This window comes from Eucalyptus grandis, chromosome 7, assembly GCF_016545825.1.
Source record: "Eucalyptus grandis isolate ANBG69807.140 chromosome 7, ASM1654582v1, whole genome shotgun sequence".
NCBI lineage: Eukaryota > Viridiplantae > Streptophyta > Magnoliopsida > Myrtales > Myrtaceae > Eucalyptus > Eucalyptus grandis.
The window spans coordinates 32030656-32047475 of NC_052618.1; the positions used below are offsets into that span (position 1 = coordinate 32030656).

Sequence of the window (16820 nt, forward strand, 5' to 3'; positions counted from 1 at the left end):
TTCATCACTATTATCTATTTAGTAGATTTTACTAGGCATGTCAGACAAGCAGTTAAACTGAGCATGTTAACCTTCAATAGGACGCCCAGTAGATCTCCCATGCTCCAACAAGCGATTCCCTGATACATAGGGCACAGGATAATGTTAGCAAAATCGTGGGAAGACACAGAAACCTCAACAAGAAAACCGATAAATAAAGAAACGACAGAGAATTTGCCCACCTTGGCAAGTGGCCTACAACCATGCATGAAGGATGAGCAGACATTCACTACATCGAGGTGGAGCAAATAAAAAGAAAAACATTCTCAAATCTTAGTACCTCTAATATATACAGTTTGCTCGAAAAATTTCAATCTGAAAAGTGAAGACAACATTTGGCAAAATCCTAATGGCTAATTCCAATCCCTCGTAGACCTCCAAAAAGATCTCAACTTGGGATGTCCTCAAAATTTATTGATTTTGATTAGAATCAGGCTGGCATAACCAAGAATTCCAGTTACAATAAACAGATGATTGTTTTAAAAAAACTATTTTTTCTCCTAAAAATTATTATGCTTGACCATATACCTTGTGAATCTAAAGGAAACTCTCTCAAATTACAACAGAAGCAGATAGGATGGACATAGACATAGTCAAGACTAAAAAAAAAAAAAAATCATGCACTTTTAGTGAGAAAAGATGGTAGATTCTTTACTTTTATTATGTCTAGTATTTTTAATAAAGATGGAGTTAAAGGATTTATCTAGTATTTTTCTCCATATCCCATGGCTTAAGACAAGAAGGAAATTGAACAAGACCAATGCTAAATAACCTTTACGCTGAAACTCTGCAAAATAATATGCCCTAGGTTGCCATGCATCAAGTTCGTATGCCAAAATAATTAATTGAGCAAAAATGGTGCCTTGAAAAGTCTTGCGGAAACAGAAAGTCTGGAGGCCAATTCAGATGTGCTATACTCTTTTTTTTTTTTTTTTTTGTGGTTGAGGTTGGGGGATGCTGTTGGCAAGGGGGTGGATGGAGGGGAGGGGAGGGGAGATATGCTATACTAACCTGCCATGTCAAGGCCCACAGCACTGATAAAGAAGGGCTTTTCTCCCAGCTTCAACATGCAATCAGCAATATTCCTTGCTACACCTCCTAAAACATAGTGAACCTAAAAGACCACTGTCAGACATAGACTCGCACAGAAATTACTGAACAGTGTAGTGTTTGTTCTCACATAGGTTCTCAACTGATGCTGTTGGCAGAGAAGGTTTTGGAGATGTGTAATATTTAGGGGCAGAGTAAGAAACCTGATACTGGTACTTACCACTATCTTCACCACGGGGCCAATGGTTGGATCTCCATCTTTCCATCTATGAAAAAATTCATGATCAAATGAGCTGTGCTTCTTCCTTCTCCTTGAAGGCCGCCTGTCATCTTCATCTTGTGGAGGGGTATGGCACTTCCTGCACTGGCAATTTAGATCCCACCAGCAAAGGCCCACAGCACTGATAAAGAAGGGCTTTTCTCCCAGCTTCAACATGCAATCAGCAATATTCCTTGCTACACCTCCTAAAACATAGTGAACCTAAAAGACCACTGTCAGACATAGACTCTGTTGGCACAGAAATTACTGAACAGTGTAGTGTTTGTTCTCACATAGGTTCTCAACTGATGCTGTTGGCAGAGAAGGTTTTGGAGATGTGTAATATTTAGGGTTGGCAGAGTAAGAAACCTGATACTGGTACTTACCACTATCTTCACCACGGGGCCAATGGTTGGATCTCCATCTTTCCATCTATGAAAAAATTCATGATCAAATGAGCTGTGCTTCTTCCTTCTCCTTGAAGGCCACCTGTCATCTTCATCTTCATCTTCATCGTCATTGTGGTCATATTACAATTCTATTACTATATGTGGATGATATAGTACGTACTGGTGATTCCCCAAAATTATTAAATCATCTTGGGCATGCACTTGGTCAAGTGTTTTCCATGAAAGACCTTGGTGCTCTGCATTTTCTTATGATTTGTTTTCAATCAATTTTCATGTAGATCAAATTATTATCTTTTATTTTTAACTTCCACCATAATTATAGGTGGTGATATCTCTATTTGTACTATACAAGGTATCAATGAAAAGTATGCTTTATCGACTCAATTTTATGTTTTCTTTAATAAGTCCAATTTTACGTTCAATTTATCATTAATAATTTTATACAAGAAGTATAGTTGATGTTTTAAGCATTCTTAGTAAGTGGACCCCTCCTCCCCCCCAAAAAAAAAAGGTGTCATCGAGGACCCACTAACTTTGTTCGACCATTTTTACCCAAATGCAATATACTAGGATTATAAGTAAATCTAGAAAATTTACACACAGTAAAGACTATATTTGGTCTAGTGCAATGCATATTGTACAACAGACTTCCAATTGCACTAGTATATTCTAATTGTACTAAAGGTTGCCCAATATTTTTCATCAATTGAATTGATTCATCATATGATACATTTGACTCTTTAATTCTCAAATGTTCATATTTTTGAATATTTTTCTTAACATAGTAGCCTTGACATAAAGCATAACCCCCACTATGTTTGATCACTTTGATACCTAAAATTGTATCCACATATATAGTTTTTAACTTCATTTATGCCTAACATATTTGTACCAACAATCAACATATCATCTACATAAAAGTAGATTATAAATTCATACTCTTAGGTATGCCTTGAATGAATGCACTTATTAGCATTTTTATGCTTAAATCCATATAATAATACCATTGAATCTATTTTCTCATGCCAATGTTTGTTTTTGTCTATGCTCACGTGGTGATTCCCAACAAATTGCAAATTACTTGTAACTTCTTTTACATAATTAACCTCGCGATCCTAAGACCCTTCCTCAGTTGGGTTCTTTGAATAATCATTTTAAGTTGCAATTTTAAAATAATTGTAGTAATTTGAAGAGGTTTAGAAACTTCAACCATAAAGTCTTTGAGTTCAACAACATATATATGAAGTTCCTCCATTTGCTTAGAGATAGATTTTCCATTAATCATGATAAATTTAAAATATTTAGTAATTCTATCCGTACTTTATTTGTTAGTATTGTATTTAGTCTGCAAGGCAAGCCAAATGCTGTTGGGATTTGTGTAAGATCAAAAATTTCATTTAGACAATCTTACAAAGTATTAAGAATTCTTCCTTGACACCTCCTTTCCTCATCAATTGATTCTTTCAAAATGGTGCATCTTTGGAAGCTATTGCCTCATTGAACGTTCTTGGATCTCCCTCCAAATGAATTAACATGGACAGCTTATTCATAACATTTTCGTTATCTCCTTATACCCGGAGAGTTACAAAGTCGAAATCAAAATCTTTTGTTTTCTTCACTCTTTGACTTCTCTTTGGCTCACTTGAAGAATCAAATAGTTTTATTTTTCTTGATGAAGAATTACGTGCATCAATTGTTGTTTGTGAATATACTAAGGTATCACTTTAATCTTTAAGAAACTTGTGTTAAAGAAATTCAACATATCTTGATTTCACAATAATATTAAACATCCAATAAGCAATAAACTTTAGATTTTTTAATATATCCAAAAACACACTTCTTAATGTCCTTGGTTATAATTTGATTCGCTTAGAATACACAAAGCATCTCCATACTATAAAGTAAGGATAAGTGCATTAAAAGTCCTAAAACGTGTCATGAAAGTACAATTGAGTCCTAAAACTTTCAAAAAACACAATCAAGTCCTAAAATTTTTCACAAAAGTGAAGTTGAGTCCTCAACTCTTAAAAAGTGCAATCAAGTCCTAAAAATTGTGAAGTTAGTGCAATCGAGTTCTAAAATTTATTAACATTTTTAGTTTGTCAAGTTAAATGGAGTTAATGGAAATACTTGATTGCATAAACTTGATAAGTTTTAGGAGTTGATTGTATTTTTTAAAAGTTTTAGGATTCAATTGCACTTTTGTAATAAGTTTTAGGACTTAATTGCATTTTTTAAAAGTTTTAGGGCTCAATTGCACTTTCGTGACAAGTCTTAGGACTTTCGATATATTAGATGCCGCTACCCTTTCTTTACTATAATTCACATGGAGATATCTTAAATTTCCTTGATGAAATTTTGTTGTGAATGTGACATGCAGTAAGAAGTGTTTCTCCCCACGAATTTATTGGCAATTTTGCTTGTAAGATCATGGAATTAACTATATCTACCAAAATTTGATTCTTTTTTTCTGCCAATCTATTTTGTTGTTATGTATAATGTGCACTTGCTTGATGCACAATGCCAATTTTCTTCGCAGAATGCAAAGAAAAAAAAAATAATGAGATGTATTCTTCTCCCCAATCACTTTTCAAAACTTTGATTTTCAACTACAACCTCATATATCTTGAACACATCTAAAGCTTTTGATTTCATAAGATAAACATGAGTATATCTAGAGTAATAAAAAATAATGTAATAACATAACAATTTCCATCTGTAGATCTTTTTACCTTCGAGAATAATTTCGTAGTCATCTTTGCTTGTGAACATATTTCGTATTCCTTTTTATCTAGATTATGACACAATATCATACCACTTTTTTTTCCTCACAAATTTCAAAGTAGTTAAGCAACATGTGATAATCTATTATGCCGCAAGGAAGATGACTTAACCATATAAATAGAAACAAAAGTCTCAATAATACTTATCTATCAAGATTCCGAGCACTCGATGCAACGACTATCTCCATCTTCATGAAAATAATAATACCTTAAGATTGTTGAGAAAATTTGATTACTGATGAAGATAGAGCAATAGTTGATAGTACTTTGATGATTTGATGTGTGATAATGATCACTATCCTTAAGGTATTATTTGCCTATACTATTTTTGTCGTGCTTTAGAACAAATAGACCTCCAGGATATACATCAAAGTTGCAAATAAACGAGTTCAATAATTACTCCATTTTTTCATTGGAACTTCACCTTGAATGTATTATCAAAGTTGCATGTGATAAGAGAAGAAGAAAGTTGTTGTTTGAACAGTTGTGATGAACAATATATGATCTAGTGCTATGAATAGTTTTGGGACTCCATTTATTTCCTGAAAAATGATTGATTCAGAAAATATTTTCCTAAAAACGATTCATCATATTGCTTATAAATATGAATAAAAGAAAGATATTTTCATCGTTAACAAAATTGAAAATAAAATATTTTTTATTAACTAATTATTTCAAGTGATATAAATTATTATTTTTAAGAAAATATTTTTAAAATATTCATTTTTTCTGAAATAGATGCATCTTAAGACGATGATTATGTGTCAATAGGAAGTGATTGATAGGGAGAGAGAGAGAAATGGACTTGTTTGTGGATGGGTCGAGATTGACCTAAAAATTAGGTCGAGAGAATTGACAAAAAGTAAAACGGGAAAAAATCATCTCTAATTTTTTTATGGGTGTAAATGATCTAGATGCATTGCATCTTTGTGTTGGCCGGCTGTGTACTCACCCCCCCGTATGAATGTGCATGTCATAGGGAAAAATCATCTCTTATTTTTTATGGGTGAAATTTCCTAGATGCGACCCAAAACTTACGTCGTGAGAGTTGACAAAAAGTAAAATTGGAAAAAGTCATCTCTAATGTTTTTTTTTTTTTATGGGTGTAAATGATCTAGATGCACTGCATCTTTGCGTTAGCCGGCTGTGTACTCTCCCCCATATGAATGTGTAAGTCATGTTTTTTTTTTTTTTTGGTCGATCATATTCTTCTCCTATTCTAACTTTTGCTTTCAGACTTTTGCCCTGCCTCATTGCAGAGCATGGGAATTGAAACCCACACCTAAAACTAATTCGTCTCCATCCCAACTCCCCTTGAAAATGTGGGGATTTGAACTTCCCACGTTCTCCTTCCATGTTGCGACCCAAAAATTACATCGAGAGAATTGAAGAAAAGTAAAATGGGAAAAAATCATCTCTAAATTTTTGTATGGGTCTAAATGATCTGGATGCACTGCATCTTTGCGTCGGCCGGCTGTGTACTCGCCCCCGTATGAATGCGCAAGTCATGGGGAAAAATCATCTCTTATTTTTTATGGGTGCAATTTCCTAGATGCACCCAAACTTCCACCCAAACGTCATATCGACCCAAACTTCACGTCGTGAATTTTCTAGGTGGACTGCATTTTTGCGTTGGCCAGCTGGGTACTCGCCCCTCCCCCTTGAGGGCGCTGGACTTCTTTAATTTGTTGAATTGCGTGCATTTGTTAGGTCGACTGACTTGGGCTTTTCTTACAGGGTAAGGCGACTCCGAAGTCAAGGATCATCCCAACGAATCCCGATCTTTTTAAATTGTGCCTCCTCTGCACACAAAAGGCAATTCTTCACCAATTTCTCTTTACCCAAAGACAAACAAAGACATGATTGATGCTCTTAGCTCTATGAGTACTTATCAAGTTTTACTACTCATTCTTGTTCTAGTGCAAGCGATGACTAGCATTGCAAAGCCGAGTAATCAATTATGTGTTGCTTCTTCTTGCGGTGACATTCGTAATATAAGCAATCCATTCCGACTGAAGAGTGATCTGAAAGGATGTGGTGACTCGAACCACGAGCTGGCTTGTGAAGATAATCGTACTCTTCTATACTTGGATGGTGGTAGATATTATGTGCTGTCTATCAATTATTCCTCTAGACAAATTGGATTGGTAGACGATGGGATTCACAAGGGCAATTGCTCGTCTCTCCCCCGTCACCAGCTGACACATGATGGGCTTTTTGGCAAATACAACAACGGATTCACTAGTGTGGTGATTGTGAACTGCTCAAAGCCGGTTAGTTCTTCATTCTACATCGCTATTAATCCATCATGCATTGTGGGGTCGTATTCTTCCAACACATCATTGAGTTGGAAGTTGTATGCTTTGGCCAATCTAAAAGCAAAAGCATCAGATGTTAGGGACTTTTGTACCATTCACAACTCGACCTGGGTATCAAATTATTCTGGGTATAATGAGCAGATAAATAGTAGCCTCCACAACTACGAGCTAATCCATGACATCATGGCCAATGGATTTTTTCTCAACTTTGTGGGCATCCTTCACTTATCTTGCGCATCCGATTTCGGTAACATCCTCGTGGGTCAGCGTTGCATACTCGCCACCAAAAAAATTTTCTTTTGCCTCTTTGATTTCGGAAGCATCTTCACAGGTCAGGTTTGCGGATTCAAGTACTATGATGGCGGTAAGCATCGATTGACAATGAAACTTTACCGCAATTTTGCATGATTGTGCACATTCTTTCACTTGCTACTTTCTCCTCATAATTCCATTTCAAATCCAAGAAAATCATTATGAAGTATACATGTTAGTATAGGGCAACATCTATGTATTAGAAAGATTTCAAGAGCTTTGTGTTACATATCGGAATCAAATTGTAGAAGTTGCAAAATTGGCCAAAAAAAAGTGGTAGTAAAGTCACCGCAAACAGACCCATCATCAGCAGCACGCATAAATGAGTCTAGATTATACTTCCTTTCCACTAAACGATAGATATCCCGTTGGAAAAAAAAAAGGGGGTCATTGTTCGAGCAGCCACATGACTAGCTTTCTGTCGGCATAGAGTTCAGATTTTCTTGTTTTCTTAATTAGTCACTTAACTAACATTCTAAGAAACACTTGTACTAGCAAATTCCTTAAAAAAATTGCATTTACCTATCCATGGAGAAACAATATTATCAATAAAAAATGAAAATCACATTTTCTCTGTATTTGTTGACGCTAAGAAAGCAAAAGGAATTTTTTGTATTGTCGATCATTTATGTGAAACATAGCTTATTATTTCTTGCGAATGAACGCATCCCGCTTCTCATGTTCTTTTGGACAAAACTTAACTTGCACAAAGTAGTTGGCTAATTCGCTGTTTCCTCGTGAGTTTTGTTTTCCAGACTTCTTTTCCTTCAATTCTTTTTAAAATCATTCATTCTTGCACAGGTCTCTTGGATGATATGATCGTTTGGATAATTGTGGATTTTTATATTTCTACTGGGTAAGCCACAATGATTTTTCCTTAAAATAATTTAAAAATTTTATTCTAACCTATCAGAATTTTTTTCAGTGTATTTTTGTGTAGCAAAGTTTGTAATTGGGATGCCATTTTTCGGGATATTTCTAATCTACATCTACAGAAGAAGGCACTTAGCAATGGACAAGAACATCGAAGAATTTTTGCAGGCTCACAACAACTTTTTGCCCATAAGGTACTCTTACTCAAATATTAAGAAGATCACTGCAAATTTTAAGCACAAACTGGGAGAAGGGGGATATGGTTCCATGTATAAAAGAACACTCCGAAGCGGCAATGAAGTGGCCATCAAGATTTTGAAGCAGTCTAAGGCCCAAGGCCAAGATTTTATCAATGAAGTGGCCACTATTGGAAGAATTCACCATGTTAATGTAGTGCAACTCATTGGTTTTTGCTTTGAAGGCTCAAAACAAGCTCTCGTGTATGATCTCATGTCAAATGGATCCTTGGATAAGCAAATTTTCACCAAAGAAGGTGATAAGTTTCTCAATTACAAGAAAATATATGATATTGCTCTTGGGGTGGCGAGAGGGATTGAATACTTACATCGGGGGTGTGACATGCAAATACTACACTTTGATATCAAGCCTCACAATATTCTTTTAGACAAGAATTTCACTCCAAAAGTTTTTGACTTTGGACTCGCAAAACTTTATCCTGCTAATCATAGCATAGTCTCATTGACTGCTGCAAGAGGGACCTTAGGATATATGGCACCAGAGTTGTTCTACAGGAACATTGGTGGTGTATCTTATAAAGCGGATGTTTATAGCTTCGGGATGTTGCTCATGGAAATGGCAAGTAGAAGGAAGAATATAAATGCAAATGCGGAACACTCAAGCCAAATTTATTTTCCATTGTGGGTGTATGATCAAGTCAGTGAAGAAAAAAGTGCTGAAATAGAAATTGTAGCAGAGGAAAGGAAGGTGATAAAGAAGATGATAATAGTTGCACTTTGGTGTATACAATTAAATCCTAATCATCGGCCTTCAATGAGCAAAGTCCTACGAATGCTTGAGGGAGATATTGATGAACTCCAAATGCCTCCAAAACCGCTTATTTATCCACCTGATGTGCCAGTTAACAATGATGAAGCTGAGATGGAGCTGGAAACATTCTCAACTTCATCAAGTACTCCGATAATTTATACAAGTTTTCCTTCGGGAGATGCCAATGATGTTTAGTGTTCCATGCATAGTTGGATTGGAAATGTCTTGTGTGTATTTGTTATATGTCCCAAAATCTAGTATCATGTAAGGAGGGACTTGAGATAGTTTAGCTCGACAGAGATTACTTTTGAGATTGTCTTCTTCTTGCTCTTAGGCTAATGTTGTCTTATTGTATTTCATATAGTTTATTCTCTTGCATCCTTCTTCGAAAAGATAAACACATTGGTAAGAGGGCAAGGACAAAAATGATGGGTGAAGGTAATGGACATTGAGAATTTTTCTCCCTAGGTTCTGTTTCGGATAGGAGCGCCTTGGAGTTCACGAACTCTCTGGAGAGTGATATGGTCTTGATTCCTTCCGAGACATCTCCGTGGATTTTCCCTTTATGGATGGTTTGATTTGAACTTTCAATCCTTAAGGAAAGGTGCAGAATCAGTGGCTTGTTATTCTTTTGGATTTCTTTGCTTCAGTAGAGGCTGCTACGTCTGCATTTTGGGTTGTTTCCTCATTTTCCTCAGCTTCTACGAAGCAATTCAAATTGGCCATGGTTACCGTTCTGCCAGCCGAAATTCCCTTTTTTTTTTCCCCTTTTCCTGTACTTAGTTTTGTTGTCCTTAGATTATGCTCCTTGACGATATGATACATGACAAATGTATGCTAAATAAAAAAATCATTAAAATAATTTTTTACTTGATAAATAAAAATTTTCCTTTTAAGTGCATTGCCATGCTTTTTTTTTTTTTACGATGAAGCTATTGATAAAATGTAAGAATCTAAGGCCATGTTCAGTAAATTTTGGTTTTGTTTCCTGAAACAACTATTTCTGTTCTTTCGTTTCAGAGAATGTAAAAAAGAATAAAAACCTATTTGGTAAAATTTTTGTTCCCGAGAACAAAATATCTATTTTTTTTTTTTTGTTCATGGGAATAGATTTAGAACAAAAATAAGAAGTAGAAAAAAAGTAACTTCATATTCGCGGGAAAATTTTTTAGAATTTATTTTTTTCTCTCTTCTTCTTGGCTGGTCGTCGGCCTTGGCCATAGCTGGCACCGATGATCAGCCAGACAAGAGCTGGCGACCTCATCGGCCCTCGACGACGTTGAGCCACTACAAGGCTCGGCCTCGCTTTGGCTGGGCGAGGTCGACCTTGCCCAGATCTGGCAAGGCCAACCTCACCTCGCCGGGCCACCTCTAGGATGGCGTCGCTTGGTGGTGGTTGGGCGAGCTCGGCCTCGCCAAATTTGGGTAGGGTCGACCTTGCCCGGCCAAGGTGAGGCCGAGCCTCTCATGGCCATGGCAAGGCTCGGCCTCGCCGGGCTAGGGCGAGGCCGACCTTGCACCACTTGGTTGAGGCCGAGGCTCGGCGTGGACAGGTTGGCCTGCGGCGAGCTCACCTTGGCCTGGAAAGGCTCCGGCGAGCTCGCTAGACCTCGCCCAGCAAATCGCCAACTACGGTGGTGGCCGGCGACCGGCCAAAGAGAAAAAGAAAAAAAGAAAAAATAAGAAAAATAATAAAAAATTTAAAAATTAAAATAAATAAAAAATTTAAGAATCCTACCAAACATATTTCTATCCTGGAAGTAGAAATTTTGTGAAGTTACTAATATATATATTTTTTTACTTAGAAATTGTTTCCAAGAACAAAATCAGAAAAAACTAATTATGATTAAAAATTGTTCCTCGAAACATAATTGTTATCAAATGCGCTTTAAACGACGGGAGAAGTACAGCCTAAGTGCCAAAATTTGACACAGAGAGATACTTAAGTGCCAAAAGTTAGGAAAGTAACATTTAAGTGCCAAAATCAGAACAAAATGGACCACTTATTGGCATGACAACACTTCTTGGCTAGGGAAGAGTTTTTTTTTTTTTTTTTTTTTTCAGAAATAGTTTTTTTCTATTTATATTCCGGGGAACAATTTATGAGTAAAAGAACGCATTTGATAACTATACAAAATTTCTACTCTTGGAATAGAAAAATAATAGAAATACGTTTGGTAACACAATAATTTCTTTTTTGTATTTATTCATTTTTTATTCTTGCTCACGGATCGCCGCCGCCCGCTCTCGATCTTGCACGACCACCGGCCGCTGACCGTCACCACCGACCGCCGCAGATAATCGCGGTGGTTGGTGGTGGCTCTGGCGGTTGGAGGTGGCCGCGACAAGAGAGAGAAATAAAAGAAAAATAAAAAGAAAATTGGCTTATTTCTATAAATTGTTCCTAGGAACAAGAAGCAACTTTTTTTCGTTTCTCGTTTCTACTCCAAATCTATTCCTGAGCTAACTTTCTATTCTAGCGAATAGAAAAACAACTTAGCGTTACCAAACGGATTTTTGTTCTTTTTGTTCTAGGAACAAAAGAACAGAAATTCGGAGGAATAGAAACGTTATCATGCACTGCCTTAAGTGTCAATTCGGCCAAAATTCAGCCAAAATGCTGACATGATGATTTTCTAGCGAAATAAGTGCAAAACGGCGTCGTTTTGTATTCTGACGTGACTAGACAATATAAAAACAATGTCTTTTAATGCTAACGTAGTAAAAAAATTAAATTAAAAACTAAATTTATTTAAAACATTTAAAATAAAATACAAATATTAAAAAAAGGGGGGAGGGAGGCGGATGAGGGTAGCACTTAGCTGCCTCCCTCCCCCTTTTCCTTTAAATTTTTAAAATTTTAAAATTTTATATGTTTTAAATAAATTTAATTTTAAATTTAATTTAATTAATTTTTATATTAATTATCTACCATGTGAGATACAAAACAACGTCTTTTTTTACATTTTCTAGTCACGTCAACATGCAGAACGATGCTGTTTTGCACTTATTTTGCCTGAAAATCGCAACGTCAGCATTTTGGCTAAATTGGTACTTAAGTGATCAATTTTGCTACGATTTTAGTACTTAAGCGTCATTTTCCTAACTTTTGGCACTTAAGTGTTCCTCCAGGTGTCCGGCACTCCCTAAACGACTGAGCATGATCTGTTCATTCGCACAATCGATGTCTATTGCGACAAAGTACCTAACTCGAGGTTAGTTTGGTCTACTCTATATAAGAGATTGAGCACCTCGTCACTTCAAATGTCATTTCACCGTTCTAGTCGGAACATTAGATTAGCCACATAATTCAGAAGCAGATAAAGACGTAAGGAGATCTTTGCAGGCATCTGAATCGCAGGTTGGGGGTAAGCGTGCCGTAGCAACAAAAACATCACACTGCATGAAACATACAGATTCCTCCAAGGCCCCAATTCTTGAATAAATGGTAAGGAATTTGTTCTGCTGGAAGAAGAAATTGAAATGAGTAGAGAAATGACTGAGGATATTTAATTAAACCATAAAATGTTTCACACGCAATCTTGGATTGGAAGGATTCATCTACTAATGAAACTGATGCAATACCAGAAACTGAATACTTCTGTCAGTATCTCAACTCTACTTGTGGAGTAAATATTTTACACCTCCACTGTACCAAATGGAAGCCTAAAAACAAAACAAGTTGACCAATGATGAGCGGTCTTTAGTCTAATTATGCACCAGTCCATAGACGATCATCATTATCTTGAAGATAGTAGCAGCTTACACTGGTCCATTATGAACAACCTTCGAAGTTGAGTACACCAACCTAGCATCATCTGCCAAGGAAGTTTAGGCACAATCATTCCTGGCCTCATTACATATTAGTTCACATCCATTTCCTAAAGATAATAGGAATCCGGCATCATGCTTAAACTAATGAAAGTTTTTCCAATTTATTTTGTTTGTGTCTTGGATAGCAAAATATAGCGCAAAATGCGGCTCTACAGCATTCTTAGCACACTCATTAGCTTGTACCTATTGAGAGAAGATATCATGTTCAGAAACAGTCTCTACAAGTTGCACGATAGCTTTCCTTGATGAGTTGCACTGGTTTCCATTACACTAATTTGTTTCTTACCTACTCTACTGAAATGATTGAAATTAACACAACAAAAGAAGTAGAATCAAACCAAATTGATAATATATCCAAGAATGCATAAATTTCCTGCCGTCATTATTGTAAGAATATTCATACCTGCAACTCCAATTAAATCAAACGTCAAAGGTACGTTCAAATCTGCCTTGACAGTGGCTTTTGCTGCTGCAATGCTGACTGAGATGGCTTGTATAATGTTCAAACCTTCACATATCAATGCAAGTGTGTTGAGAAAACTCCTATTAGATTTTGAAATTGACAAAACTTTTATATTTGTATTCTTATTATTATTATGAGGAATACTAGACTTCTATCAAAGTCTATCTTACATTAGAATTCTGCCTCACTTTGATGAAGACTTAGACTGAACTCAGGTGAAGAACGAAGAAATAATTAGACTCGGGATTATTGTACGAACAAGATATATCTGGCTTTTTGGTTTAAAATCTCACTTACCTTTTTGGAAATTATTGATGAAATCAATCACGGATCGGTAAAATCAATTTGGAACACAAGTTTTTGGAAAGAATATACTTATAGAAACAAAGATTATGATTGTATGGGCGACTGGGATCATCAGACTTCCATCTTAATCTTCAAACGGCTCAAGATCTGTTTGATTGATTCTATCCAACGGGTTGATTGGAAGAATTCCTTTGGATAATGGCAATGGTCATAAAGGTGTGAATGAGTATTTAAGGAGGTTTTTCGGGTCATTTGTAAGAGAGCGTGAAAGTTAGAATTCCAAAGTCTGCAACTTTTCAAATCACTTGTTCTTCATTGATAGTGCTCATACGTGTATTTGGGAGAGAGAAACACTAAGGAGTGATTTAGTGAGAGAAAAATAAACTCTTTATTGAGTAGTCAGTGTTACATTGTTGTAATTTTTTGATTCATAGTGAAATCCAGCCAGAAGGCTATTAGCATGGGAGAGTGGACATAGGCTTAATCTAAGCTGAACCACTATAAATCTTATGTTCATTTTCTCTTCCCTAAACTTCTTTAATTTATTTGCTGTGATATTTTTTTAAGTTTCACTATATTTTAAAACATCTTATTTAAGTTTGAATCTTTATCATAAGTCTATTGTTTAACAGACTCACTTTAAAAGAAAAGTATTTTTATTGCATCTTTAGATAACCCCCTCTAGGTGTTTATACTAACTCTTTCAATTGGTATCATAGCATGTGTGCTTACTTTATTGAAGTGTTTTTATTTCTAAGCTAAAGATCTTTTATGGCTAGTATTTTGGCTCAAGGATTGGTTGAATGACAGAGCAATACCAGACCTCCTGATTTCGATGGAAATGAGTATAATGTGTGGAAGAACAAAATGAAGCATTCCTTAGATCCAGAGATCCCCTGGAGTGGGATGTTGTTAAAAAATGAATCAATCCAAAGGCAACATTAGCTTCCGACAAAGGGAAATAAGTGATAGAAAAAGATGCTGATGGAATCCACACAAGCTGAAATTACCAAGAGATAGGCTCTTGATGCAAAAGAAATTTGTTCCTTATACTGTGCTTTGTCTCTCACTGAATACAACAAAATCTCCTCCTATGAAATAGCAAAAGAAGTTTGAGACAAACTTCACGTCACTTATGAGGGACTGATCGTATGAAGGAGACAAAGATAAATATTCTACTTGGACAATATGAGTCTTTCAGAATGAAGCCTAGAGAATCTATTTGTGATATATTCAGTTGCTTTACAGAAATTGTGAATGGCCTTGGCTTATCAAGGTCAACTTATTTATGGACCAATGAAAGTCAACAAACTACTACGTGGACTTTCAAAGGACTGGAATCATGTGAAGACTTCAATAAGAGAAACTCAAAGGATCATGTCTCTATCAGTTGACGAACTAATAGGCACGCTTCAATCGTACAAAGTGGAGCAGATCAATGATAAAGAAGATCCAAAGAGTAAGAAATCAATTGCATTAAAGTCTAACGTTGATTCTGATGATACAGATTCGGATGGTGATATGGACGATGAGGAAAGAAATTCAGAAAACTAAACATAAAAGGAAGAAGGTTGAATTGGAAGGAGCAAAGCATGCAAAATTCCCAAAGGAGACCAACGGAAGACGTTGAAACTAGCAAGGACGTAATATGTTTCGAGTGTAAGAAAAATTGGCACATCAGACCAAATTGTCCTTTGTTGAAAAAGAAGAAATGTAAGTTTGAGAAGTATAAGAAAACTCTTAAAGCAAAATCTGGAGTGACACTAAATGTGAAGAAAGCGAAGATGAATTTGCAAACATATGTCTGATGACTCACTTAGAGTCAGACTAAGAATCAGAAATAGACACTAATTCAGATTTTGATAAAGAATTCGAGGTTAGTCACTTAGAAATTCCTGTTAAAATCTCTATGTATATAGATAAACTTTGTCTCAATCTTAAATCATCTCTTAAAAGGATTTCCGAACTAAAAAAAGAAATTTCTAAGCTTAGACAATAGGAAGTCTCTTGAAAAGAAAAGTTTGAAAATCTGAAAAAATGTTTTAATAATTTGAAAGAAAAATCTAATTCTCTTTCAAAGGAAAATGTTTGTTTAAAAAGGGAGATTTCATATATTTCAAAAAAAAATTCCAAAGGATTAGAAAAATTGGAGAAAATTCTTACAGCTCAAATACCAAATTTTAATAAATCTGGTTTAAGTATGAATAATGAAACAATTCATTTATTTGATTTTCCTAAAGTAAAAGAAAGACTTAGACAAAGACCTCCAAAGGCATTTTACAAAAATAATTTTCAAAAAGTGTTTGTAAAACATGTTGGCCGAAATGCTTTCAGATGTTCTAAGTGTAACAGCTTAGAATAGTTTGAGAATGAATGTCCCAAAGTTTGGAGATCAGTTAAGAAGGATTTGACAAAGACTGTTTTTAACACTAACTTTCCTGGACCCAAGAAAATCTGGGTACCAAAGAAAGTTTAAGTTATTCTTTTGATTGCAGGTCACTATTAAAAGAAAAATTAAATTGTATTCGAGTAGTGGCTGTTCTAGGCATATGACAGGAGACTCAAGCTGTTTCGCAAAGCTTGAAAGACTAAAATGAGGAAATGTTTCTTTTGGTGGAAATAGTAAATGAAAGATTATAAGATATGGAACAATGAAGATTGGAAGTTTGACTATCAACAATATTTCCCCAGTAAAAGGTTTAAACTACAATCTTCTAAGTATAAGTTAGCTTTGTGATACAGGTTTTAGAATAAACTTTCAAGAAGGTATTTATTCTAGAATAAGTCAAGATTTTTCTCAATTCTTTACTGGGCGAAGGCATGGCGACATATATCTTTTGGACATAAATCTAGAAAATTTTCAGTGCCTTATCTCAACACAAGATGAAGCGAGTCTCTGGCATCGAAAGCTTGGTCATGTAAATATGAAACAGATTGCCAAAATTTCTTCTAAGAAGCTGGTTCGAGGACTTCTTAATTTGGCTTATCAAAAGTCTGAATTATGCACTCCCTATATCTTAGGAAAACATGTCAGAAGTTCCTTTAAACCAGTAAATTAGGTTTCTACCAGTCATGTTTTGCAACTTCTTCATATGGATCTTTTTGAACCAACAAAAACTTAGAGTATTTGTTGAAAGAAATATTGTCTAGTAATTGTGGATGATT

The 16820-nt window shown here is 35.5% G+C and overlaps 1 protein-coding gene across 1 annotated transcript; it reads left to right on the forward strand.

Moving 5' to 3' along the window:
* The first annotated feature begins 6469 nt into the window (after nucleotides 1-6469).
* LOC120296079 (rust resistance kinase Lr10-like) lies at nucleotides 6470-9296 on the forward strand. The gene is made up of 2 exons (XM_039317731.1): nucleotides 6470-7223; nucleotides 8097-9296. Exons 1-2 carry the CDS (start codon nucleotides 6470-6472, stop codon nucleotides 9245-9247), a joined length of 1905 nt encoding a protein of 634 aa, XP_039173665.1. The 3' UTR covers nucleotides 9248-9296.
* Nucleotides 9297-16820: the final 7524 nt, after the last annotated feature.

Excerpts from the sequence above, each read along its gene's own strand:
- LOC120296079 (XM_039317731.1), top strand. The coding sequence starts at position 6,470 with ATGACTAGCATTGCAAAGCCGAGTAATCAATTATGTGTTGCTTCTTCT. Across the intron at positions 7,224-8,096 it reads ATTCAAGTACTATGATGGCG|TGTATTTTTGTGTAGCAAAG; the intron begins GTAAGCATCGAT and ends AATTTTTTTCAG.